Raw genomic sequence first — 11,059 nt, forward strand, 5'->3', positions numbered from 1 at the left:
GTTACAGGGGGGGTACGGGGCGGGGGAGGGGTCTGACGCTTCGTGGGGGGGGGTGTCTGTCCCCCCGCCCCCCCCCCCCGCCCTCCCCCAGCCGGTCTTCGCCCCGATGCTGCCCAGCAGCCCCCGCCTGCTGCCCTCGGGCAGCCACCCCTCCCCCGCCATCGTCTCCTCCTCCGCCCCCCAGTTCCCCCCGGCCGAGCAGCCGCCGCCCCCCCAGACCCTCTACGGTGAGTCGCCCCTCCCCCCCCAGCCCCCTCCCCCATTCCCTCGCCCCTCCCCCCCCCCGCGCGCGCACGGCCTCACTCTCTCGCCCCTCCCCTCCCCCCGCAGCCGCCGTCCACCAGCCCTACGCGCCCCACCCCGCCCCCCTGCACCCCCCGCCGCCCCCCACGCCGACGGGCAGCCAGCCGCCCCCCCAGCACGCGGCCCCCAGCCCCGCCCAGGTACCCCCCGCACGCGGGGAGGGGGGGGAGGGGGGAGAGAGGGGGGAGGGTCAGCGCCCTCCCTCACCCCTCCCCCCTCCCCCCCTCCCCCCTCTCTCTCTTTCCGGCAGCACCAGGGGGGGCAGCCCCCCCCCCCACTTGGGGGGCGCGGGGGGCAGCAGCAGCCCCCCCCCCAGCAGAGCCTCTTCCACGCGGCGCTGGGGGCCACCCCCCCCGCCCTCCCCCCGCCCCCTCCCCTCCCGGCGCCCCCTCCCCCCAGAGCAGCTTCCCCAGCCCCCCCCGCCCCCTCCCCCTCCCCCCCCAGCGCCGCCGCCGCCGCCGCCGTCTACGCCCTCCACCAGAGCCTGCAGCAGCACGGCTACGGCGTGGCGCACGTGGGGCAGGTGGGGGAGGGGCGGGGGGGGAGGGGCGGGGGGGGAGGGGCCGCGGGGGGAGGGGGCCGGGGAGAGGGGATGGGGGGCGCGGGGGGCAGTGGGGGGTGGGGGAGGGGGCGGAGGGAGGGGGAGGTGCGGGGGGAGGGGTGCGGGGGAGGGGTGCGGGGCACCACTGGGGGGTGGGGGAGGGCGTGGTGAGAGAAGGGATGGGGGGAGGGGACGCCATGGGGACTGGGGGGGTGGGGGAGGGGATGTGATGCCACGCGGGGGGGGGGGGGGGAGGGGGCGGGGCCTGACCCCGGGTGTTCTCTCTGTCCCGCCCCTCCCCCAGGCCCACGTGCAGACGGGGCTGCCGGCGGCGCCGCCCCCCCACCCCGGCGCCCCCCACCCCCCCCAGGTGATGCTGCTCCACCCCCCCCAGAGCCATGGGGCGCCCCCCCAGCCCCCCCAGAGCGGGGTGGCCGCGCTGCCGGCCTCCAGCCCCTCCCCCTACACCTACATCGGCCACCACCAAGGTGGGGGAGGGGCCGGGGGGTGGGGGAGGGGCCGGGGGGGCAGCTGGGGGGACCGGGGAGGGACTTGGGGGGCGGGGAGGGGGGTGCTCGGGAGGCGGGGATGGGACTTGGGGGGCTGGAGTGGAGAGTTGGGGGCTGGGACATGGGGGGCTGGCAGGAGGGGGGTGGGGGGGAGAGTTGGGGGGCAGACGGGCGACTTGGGGGGCCGGGGCAGAGCTTTGGGCGACGCTTGGGGGGGTGCGGGGGGGGGTTGGGGGGCAGAGAGGGGACGGGGGGGTCGCTGTGGGGCACCCCACACTCAGACCCCGCCCCCCCCCCCCCCCCCCGCTTCTCCCCTCCCCCCAGTCCAGTCCCAGCAGCTCCCGTTCCACCCCCCGGGGAACTGACGCCGCCCCCCGCCCGCCCCCCCCAGCGGGGATAAGTCCTCCGCCCCACAAGCGGCCCCCCCCAGCCCCACGAGTGGCCGTGGGGCAGTGAGGGGGGCCCCCCTCCCCCCCCCCCGCCGCCTCCCGCCCCCCCCCCCGGGGGATTTTCTATTTATAGCGGGGGAGGGGAAGCCGGGTGAGAAACGAGGCGAAAACCGGGCGGTTTGGGGGCGCCGCCGCGCGGGGGGAGGGGTTTTATTACATCCGGAGAGAATAAAAAAAAGGAGAAAAAAAAGGAAAAAAAAAAAAAAAAACAAAAACTTTAAAAAAAATTAAAAAACAAAAAAATTTAAAATTAATAAAACCTTAAACTCCCGTGGGGGATGGGCTGCCTCTGTCCGCGCCGCCCTCCCCCCACCCCCCCGCCCCAATTGTCACCCTCCCCCCACCCCCCGGGTGCCACCCCCCCCAAGTGTGGGGCTGCCCCCAAGTGTGGGGCCGCCCCCCAAGTGTGGGGCTGCCCCCCAAGTGTGGGGCCGCCCCCCAAGTGTGGGGCTGCCCCCCAAGTGTGGGGCCGCCTCAGCCCCAGTTGATGGCCTCGTCCTCGGGCGCGGGCGCCAGCGTGCGGGTGACGACGCCGGTGCCGATGGTGCGGGAGCCGTCGCGCAGGGTGAAGCGCTGCCCCTGCTCCAGCACCATCGGCTGCCGCAGGACCAGGCTCAGCGTCGCGTCCTCCCCCGGCATCACCAGCTCCTGCGGGGGCGGGAGGGGCGTGGGGCGGGCGTGGGGCCGGGCGTGGGGCAGGGTGTGGGGCCGGGTGTGGGGCGGGCGCCCCACGTTACCTTCCCGGGGGGCAGGAGCACGCGGCAGGCGATGTCCCAGGTGTGGGAGAACATGACGGGCATGTAGTGAGCCACGAAGGGCTTGTGCCGGCCGCCCTCCTGCGGGCCCAGCACGTACACCTGGGGGGCGGCGTGTGGGGCAGCGGGGGTGTGTGGGGCGGCCCCACGGCTGCCCCCCGCCCCGCCGCGGGCTTCTCCCGCTCTTCGGGAGCTCTTCTCTTCCTGCGCCCGCCCCGCGGCTCAGCTCCCGCCCTGCCCCACCCCCTGTCCCTCTGTGCCCCATAGCCCACCCACCCCCTGCCCCTCTGTGCCCCATAGCCCGCCCCAGTCCCCGTCGCACCCCCAGTCTCGCCCTGTCCTGCCCCACAGCAAGCCCCAGCCTTCCCCCCCAGCTCTGCCCCACAGCCTGCCCCCCCGGTCTTGCCCGTGTCCTGCCCTCTAGCCCACGCCCTGCACCCCACAACCTGCCCCTCTGCTCCTCCCACCCTGCCCCACGCCTTGCCCCGATTCTGCCCCACGGCCTGCCCCACTCTGCCCCACAACTCACCCCCATTCTGTTCCCGCCTGTCCTCTCCCTCCACACCCCCCCCTCTGCCCTGCCCACACCCGACTCCTTCCCCAAAGCCAGCCCCACACCCCGCCCCACAGCGCACCCGCCCGCGCCCCCACCCTCCGCCGCCCCCGGCGCCACCTCCCTCCCGCACACCCTTACCCACGCCCGCCCCACGGCGCGCCCCACACCCTGCCCCACACCCTGCCCCACGTCCCACCTGCGCCTCCACCTTCTGGTGCGCCTGCAGGGAGCCGGGTTTCCCCATCACCATCCCCCGCCGCACGTCCTCCCGCTTCAGCCCCCGCAGCAGCGCCCCGAGGTTGTCCCCGGCCTCCGCCCGCTCCAGGCTCTTGTGGAACATCTCGATGCCTGTGGGGCGCGGCCGGGGCGGGGGGTCAGCGCCGTGGGGCGGCGGAGCCGTGGGGCGCGCCGTGGGGCGGGGGGGCTCACCCGTCACCACCGTCCGCAGGTGGCGGCCGTAGCCCAGGAACTCGCACTCGTCGCCTTTGCGGATGGTGCCGCGCTCCAGCGTCCCCGTCACCACCGTCCCGCGGCCTGCGGCGGCGGCGGGGGGGGGTGAGCGGGGCGTGGGGCGCGCCGTGGGGCGGGGGTGTGGGGCGGGAGGTACCCGGGATGGAGTGCACGGCCTCGACGGGCAGCAGGAAGGGCTTGTCCAGCTGGCGGGGCGGCAGCGGGATGTGGGTGTCCACGGCCTCCAGCAGCTTCAGCACCGAGTTCAGCCCCAGCTCGGGGTCACGGTCCTGGGGGGGCGGCACCGGGGGGGCGGCTTGTGGGGCAGGGCCGGAGGGGAGGGCGCGGAGGGGCAGGTTGTGGGGCACAGAGAGGGGGAAGGTGTGGGGCAGGGCCGGGGGGGGTGCAGAGGAGCAGGTTGTGGGGCACAGAGAGGGGGAAGGTGTGGGGCAGGGCCGGGGGGGGGGGCACGGAGGGGGGGCAGAGGAGCAGGTTGTGGGGCAGGGCCGGGGCGGGGGTGCAGAGGGGCAGGTTGTGGGGCACAGAGAGGGGGAAGGTGTGGGGCAGGGCCGGGGGGGGCGCGGAGGGGCAGGTTGTGGGGCACAGAGAGGGGGAAGGTGTAGGGCAGGGCCGGGGGGGGGTGCGGAGGGGCAGGTTGTGGGGCACAGAGAGGGGGAAGGTGTGGGGCAGGGCCGGGGGGGGGTGCGGAGGGGCAGGTTGTGGGGCACAGAGAGGGGGAAGGTGTAGGGCAGGGCCGGGGGGGTGCAGAGGGGCGGGGGGGGGGCAGAGGAACAGGTTGTGGGGCAGAGAGAGGGGGAAAGTGTGGGGCAGAAGGAAGAGCAGAAAGGAACAAGCCATGGGGCAGAACACGGGATACACAGGGACAGGTTGTGGGGCAGGAAAGAGAGCAGAGACACAGCGATGTGGGGCCAAGAGATGTGGAGCAGAGGCAGAGAGGAGCAGCTTGTGGGGCACAGACAGATGTGGGGCACAGACAGATGTGGGGCACAGACAGATGTGGGGCACAGACGTGGGCGCAGCTCGCGGCAGCCACCGAGGAACCCGCCGCGGTGGCCGAGCCGGGACGCGCCCCCGGCTTCACCGCTCCAGCCGTGGGGTGAGCCGTGGGGCCGGCTATGGGGCCGGCTATGGGGCTGGCCGTGGGGCTGACCTGCAGGGCGCAGAGCGCGGAGCCCACGATGACGGGGGTGCGCTCGCCGTCGTAGCCGAACTCGGCCAGCAGCTCCCGCACCTCCAGCTCCACCAGCGCCAGCAGCTCGGGGTCGGCCACCGCGTCCGCCTTGTTCACGTACACCACCACGTGCTGCACCCCCACCTGTGGGGCGGGCCGCGCCGTGGGGCAGCCCCACGGCGCCCGCATCTCGTCTCCCCTCCCCCCCGCCCCGAGCCGCCCGCCCCGGCTGGATGGGGGGGCAGAGGCTGGTGCCCACCCGGGTTCGGGGGTCCCGTGCTGCCCCACACGTGCCACTCTCCTGCCCCATAGGTCCCTCCCCCACCCCATAGATCCCTCCGCAGACGCATAAGCCTGGCTCGAGCCCCATAGATCACCCACCGGTCTTCCTGCAGCCTCATGGAGCTGCTTCCTGCCCCACAGATCCCCCCCACCAGCCCCACACATCCCCCTCTCCTGCCCCATAGATCCCTCCCCGGCCCCATAGATTCTCGTCGCAGCCCACAGCTCCCCTCCCCAGCCCCACAGCTGCCCCCCAGATCCCCACCGCCAGCCCCATAGACACCCCCCAGCCCCATACCTCCTACCTCTAACCCCACAGATGTTTTCTCAAGCCCCACAAATTCCCCCCAGCCCCACAGATCCGCCTCCAGCCCCACAGATGCCCCCCAGATCCCTCTCCAGCTCCACAGATCCCCCCCCAGCCCCATAGATCCCCCTCCAGCCCCACAGATCCCCCCCCAGCATCCCAGATATCCCCCCCCAACCCTCTTCCAACCCCTCAAACCTCCCCAGAACCCCTCCCCAGCCCCACAGATCCCCCCTCCTGCCCCACGGCGCCCTGCCCCACGGCACCCCGCCCCACGGCGCCCCACCTGCTTGGCCAGCAGCAGGTGCTCGCGGGTCTGGGGCATCTGCCCGTCGGTGGCCGCCACCACCAGGATGCAGCCGTCCAGCGGCGCCGTCCCCGTGATCATGTTCTGGGGGGGGCGCCCCCAAAACGGGGGGTGTCAGCCCCCCCCGGGGGGCCGGGGGACCCCCGGAATATGGGGGGAGTCGGGGGGACCCCTGGGATATGGGGGGCGGGGCGGGGGGTGGGGATATGGGGGTCCGCGTGATCTGTGGGGGGGTTCTGGGGGGGATATGGGGGGCAGGTATAGGGTGCGGGGGCCACCTGTGGGGTGCCGGGGGCAGCTGTGGGGCGCTGGGGGCAGTTATGGGGCGCTGGGGGCAGTTATGGGGTGCTGGGGGGCAGCTACGGGCTGCTAGGAGCAGTCACATGGTGCCGTGCGGCAGCTGTGGGGCAGCTATAGGGCAGCTATAGGGCACCTATAGGGTACCAAAAGCATTTACAGGGCACTATGAGGCAGCTATAAGGTACCACAGACAGTTATGGGGCACCGTGGGGCACCTATGGCGCACCTACAGGGTACTAGAAGCAGCTATGGGGCGCTGTGGCGCAGCTATAGGGCAGCTATACGGTACCAGGAGCAGTGTTGGGGCACTGTGGGGCAGCTATAGGATACCAAAAGCACTTATGGGGCACTGTGAGATGTGAGGCAGCTATAGGGCAGCTATAGAGGACCATGAGCAGTTATGAGGCACTGTGGGGCAGCTATGGGACAGGTATAGGGTATCAGGCACAACTATGGGGCAGCTATAGGGTACCACGAGCAGTTATGGGGCACTATGGGGCAACAATGGGGCAGCTATAAGGTACCAATAGCAGTTATGGAGCACTGCAAGGTACCTATAGGGTACCCGGAGCAGCTATAGGGCATCGTGGGGCAGCTATGTGGCAGCTATAGGGTACCAGGAGCAATTATGGGGCAGCTATAGGGTATCAGGAGCAGCTATGGGGCAGCTATAGGGTATCAGGAACAGTTAAGGAGCACTGTGGGGCAGTTATAGGGTAGCAAGAGCAACTACGGGGCACCGTGGGGCACCTATACGCTAGCAAGAGCACTTATGGGGCAGCTATAGGGTACCAGCAGCAGGTAGGGAGCACCATGAGACACCTATGGGGCAGCTATAGACTACCATGAGCAGCTATGGGGCACCTATAGAGTACCAAGAGCACTTATAGGGCAGCTATAGGGTACCAAGAACACTTATAGCGCACCGTGGGGCGGCTATGGGACAGCTATATGCTACTAGCAGCACTTATGGGGCAGCTATAGACTACCAGCAACGCTTGTGGGGCACTGTGGGGTGGCTATGGGGTAGCTACAAGGTACCAGCAGCACTGCTGGGGCACCGTTGGGCAGCTATGGGGCCGCTACGGGGCAGCTATGGGGCCGCTATGGGGCCGCTACGGGGCCGCTATGGGGCAGCTATGGGGCAGCTATGGGGCCGCTATGGGGCGGCTATGGGGCGGCTGTGGGGCGGGCGCACCTTGACGTAGTCGGCGTGGCCGGGGCAGTCGGTGTGCGCGTAGTGGCGCCGCGCGGTGGCGTACTCCACGTGCGCGGCGTTGATGGTGATGCCGCGCGCCCGCTCCTCCGGCGCGCTGTCAATCTCCTCGTAGGGGCGGAACCGGGCGCTGCCCGAGGCCGACAGGACTGGGGGGGGGGGGGGGGGCGTCACCCCCGGACCCCCCCCCGAACCCCCCGCACCCCAAATCCCCCCCAAACGCCCCCGAATCGCCCCAAAATGCCCCATAATGCCCCCAAAACCCCTAAAATCGCCCCAAAAACTCCCAAAATCCCCCCAAACCCCCAATTCCTCCCCAAACCCCCCCAAGTCTCCCCAAATCCCCCCAGGACTCCCCAAATCCCCCCAACCCCCCCGAATCCTCCCCAAAACCTCCCCGAAATGCCCCAAATTCCCCCAAAATCCCCCCAAATCCTCCCCCAAAGTCCCCCCAAAACCCCCCCAATCGCCCCAAAATGCCCCCAAAACCCCCCAAAAACTCCCCAAATCCCCCCAAAACACTCCCAAATCCCCCCGAATCCTCCCCCAGTATCCCCCCAACCCCCCCAAATCCCCCCAAATCCCCCCCAAACGCCCTGAATTGCCCCAAACCCCCCCCAACTCCCCCCCCAACTCCCCCAAATCACCCCCAGCCCCCCCAAACTCACCCCAAAACGCCCAAATCCCCCCCAACTCCCCCCCAAAATCCCCCCAACCCCCCCCCCCTCCCCATTTTGGGCCCCCCCCGGCCCCCCCCGGCCCCCCCCTCACTCTTGGTGATGGCGGCCGTCAGGGTGGTCTTGCCGTGGTCGACGTGGCCGATGGTGCCGACGTTGACGGGGGCTTGTCCCGCACGAACGTGGCCTTGGCCTTGGCCTCGGCCGCCCACCCCCGCCGGGGGGGGGCCTGCGGGGGGAGGGGGGGTGGCGTGTGTCACGGGGGGGGGCCCCCCAAATCGCCCTGCCCCCCCCCCAACCCTCTTCTTGCCCCCCCCAACCTCCCCCCCCCACAACCTCCCCTGCCCCCCCCCCAGCCCCCCACCCCCCCCGAGACCCCCACCCCCCCCGCCCCACCCAAGCCCTCCCTGCCCCCCCCGACCCCTCTGCCCCCCCCCCGCTCTGAGCCACCCCAAACCTCTCTGAGCCCCCCCCCGCCCCCTCTGGGCCCCCCCCAATCCCTTCCTGCCCCCCAGACCCCTCTGAGCCCCCCCCCAAATCAATCCCTCACCCCCCCCCAATCCCTTCTTGCCCCCCCCTCCGACCTCCTTAGGCCCCCCAAACCCCTCGCCCCCCCCCAAATCCCCCTGGGCCCCCCCCAAATCCCGCCCCCCCCCCCCGCTCACCGCGCCGAGGGCGCCCGGGGGGAGGCGGCTGCGCAGAGCTGGGGGGGGGGGGGGGAGGGTCACGGTGGGGCCCCCCCGCGGGACAACGGGGTCCGGGGGGGGGCGGCGGGGGGTCTCTACGGGGTGGGGGGAGGGGGGGTCCCGAGGGCCCTGGAGCCCCCCCCTCCACGTGCGCCGTGACCTTCACCCCCCGCCCCCTCCCCCCACCCCGCGCTCCCTGCCCCCTCCCCCCCCCCACACACACCCCCCGGTCTCCCCCCCCCCACCGGAGCCCCCCCCCCCCCCCGCACCGGCAGCCGGACCCCGCGCCCCGCGGAGCAGCGCAACGGGCAGCGCCATGTCGCGACTCTCGCCCCGCCCCCGCCCGGAAATCGCCTCCGCGACTTCCGCTTCCGGGGCCGGAAATGCCGAGAGCGACGCTCTAGGCAACCGCTGGGCCCGGCGGCGCCGCCGCTCGATGGTTACCCCCTACAGCTGCCGCTCTGCCCCCCGCCCCGCCGACGACTCTATGCTGCTGGAGGACCGCTGAGCCCCGCCCCGGGGCCGCTCTGCCCGCCCGGGAGGGCGGACTCGGTAGCCCGGGAGGACCGCTGCGCTCGCTCCTCCAGACCCCCCCCGCCCCCCCAATATCCCCATCGCCCCCCCCACAGCCCCCCCAAACACTCCCATCACCCTCCTCGCCCCCAAAGACCCCCATCGCCCCCCAATACCCCCCGCCCCCCCCCAAATCCCCAGCACCCCCCCAGGCCCCCCAAATACCCCCCAGCCCCCCCCAAACACTCCCATCACCCCCCTCCCCCCAATACCCCCCGGCACCCCCCCAATATCCCCATCGCCCCCCCCCAGCCCCCCCCAATGCCCCCCAACCCCCCATAGCCCCCCCCAGCCCCCCCCCGCCCCCCCAATACCCCCCGGCACCCCCCCATCCCCCCCTCCCCCCACCCCCACCCCCCCGCGCAGCCGCCCCACGTCCCCGGGGGTGGGGGGAGGGGCGGCGGGGGGGAGGGGAGGATCCGGCCCCCCGCGAGGGGGTGGGGGGCACCCACCGGTGTGGGGGAGGGGCGGGGGGGGGGAGGACCCAACCCCCGCAACGGGGAGGGGGGGGAGGAGGGGCACCCACTGGGGTGGGGGAGGGGCGTGGGGGAGGGGGCCGGCCCGGGGGTGGGGGAGGGGCGGGATTTGGGGGGGCCGGGCCCCGTCACGCTCGGGGGCGCCGGCGGCGGCGCCGCGTCCGGCGCAGCCCCCGCGGGGAAGATGGCGGCCGCGCGGCTGCTGCTGCTGCTGCCGCTGCTGGGGGGGCCCCCGCGCCCCCCGGGGGGCCGGGCCGCCGGTGAGGGGCGGCCGGTGGCCACGGGGCCGGTGGCCACGGGGGGGGGGCCGGGGGGAGGGGCTGGGGGCCACGGGGGCTGGTGGCCATGGGGGTGGGGATGTGGGGCCGGGGATGTGGGGCCGGAGATGTGGGGCTGGTGGCCACAGGGGCTGGTGGCCACAGCGGTTGGTGGCCATGGGGCCGGGGGTGTGGGGCTGGGGGCCACGGGGCTGGTGGCCATGGGGGTGGGGATGTGGGGCCGGGGATGTGGGGCTGGGGGCCACGGGGCTGGTGGCCATGGGGGTGGGGATGTGGGGCCAGGGATGTGGGGCTCGTGGCCACGGCGGTTGGTGGCCACGGGGCTGGTGGCCACGGAGCTAGGGATGTGGGGCTGGGGGTGTGGGGCCAGGGATGTGGGGCTGGTGGCCACGGCGGTTGGTGGCCACGGGGCTGGTGGCCACGGAGCTAGGGATGTGGGGCTGGGGGTGTGGGGCCGGAGATGTGGGGTTGGTGGCCACAGGGGCTGGTGGCCATAGGGGTGGGGATGTGGGGCTGGTGGCCACGGGGGCTGGTGGCCACAGGGCCAGGGGTGTGGGGCTGGTGGCCACAGGGGCTGGTGGCCATGGGGGTGGGGATGTGGGGCCAGGGATGTGGGGCTGGTGGCCACGGCGGTTGGTGGCCACGGGGCTGGTGGCCACGGAGCTAGGGATGTGGGGCTGGGGGTGTGGGGCCGGAGATGTGGGGTTGGTGGCCACAGGGGCTGGTGGCCATAGGGGTGGGGATGTGGGGCTGGTGGCCACGGGGGCTGGTGGCCACAGGGCCAGGGGTGTGGGGCTGGTGGCCACAGGGGCTGGTGGCCATGGGGGTGGGGATGTGGGACCGGGGATGTGGGGTTGGTGGCCACAGGGGCTGGGGGCCACAGGGCTTGGTGGCCATGGGGGTGGGGATGTGGGGCCAGGGATGTGGGGCTGGTGGCCACGGGGCTGGTGGCCACGGGGCCGGGGGTGTGGGGCTGGTGGCCACGGGGGCTGGTGGCCATAGGGGTGGGGATGTGGGGCCAGGGATGTGGGGCTGGTGGCCACAGGGGTTGGTGGCCATAGGGGTGGGGATGTGGGGCCAGGGATGTGGGGCTGGTGGCCACAGGGGTTGGTGGCCATGGGCCTGGGGGTGTGGGGCTGGTGGCCATAGGGGTGGGGATGTGGGGCTGGTGGCCATGGGGGCTGGTGGCCACGGGGGCTGGT

The 11,059-nt window shown here is 73.0% G+C and overlaps 2 protein-coding genes across 2 annotated transcripts; one reads left to right on the forward strand and one right to left on the reverse strand.

Annotated features, from left to right (window-relative positions):
• Nucleotides 1-91: 91 nt before the first annotated feature.
• Nucleotides 92-1,752, forward strand: LOC309416290 (ataxin-2-like protein; the record flags this gene model as incomplete). The annotated part of the gene is made up of 6 exons (XM_082015859.1): nt 92-227; nt 331-443; nt 554-564; nt 748-826; nt 1,149-1,332; nt 1,678-1,752. Coding segments are annotated over 6 exons (564 nt in total), but the record flags the coding sequence as incomplete, so codon positions are not given.
• A 524-nt stretch (nt 1,753-2,276) lies between these two features.
• TUFM (Tu translation elongation factor, mitochondrial) lies at nt 2,277-8,848 on the reverse strand (the record flags this gene model as incomplete). The annotated part of the gene is given in 12 exon segments (XM_082015858.1): nt 2,277-2,450; nt 2,540-2,659; nt 3,310-3,461; nt 3,543-3,647; nt 3,721-3,853; nt 4,735-4,899; nt 5,631-5,735; nt 7,150-7,316; nt 7,939-8,007; nt 8,010-8,073; nt 8,510-8,547; nt 8,800-8,848. Coding segments are annotated over 12 exon segments (1,341 nt in total).
• Nucleotides 8,849-11,059: the final 2,211 nt, after the last annotated feature.

This window comes from Phaethon aethereus, assembly GCF_964289735.1.
Source record: "Phaethon aethereus genome assembly, contig: HAP1_SCAFFOLD_749, whole genome shotgun sequence".
In the NCBI taxonomy this organism is placed as follows: domain Eukaryota; kingdom Metazoa; phylum Chordata; class Aves; order Phaethontiformes; family Phaethontidae; genus Phaethon; species Phaethon aethereus.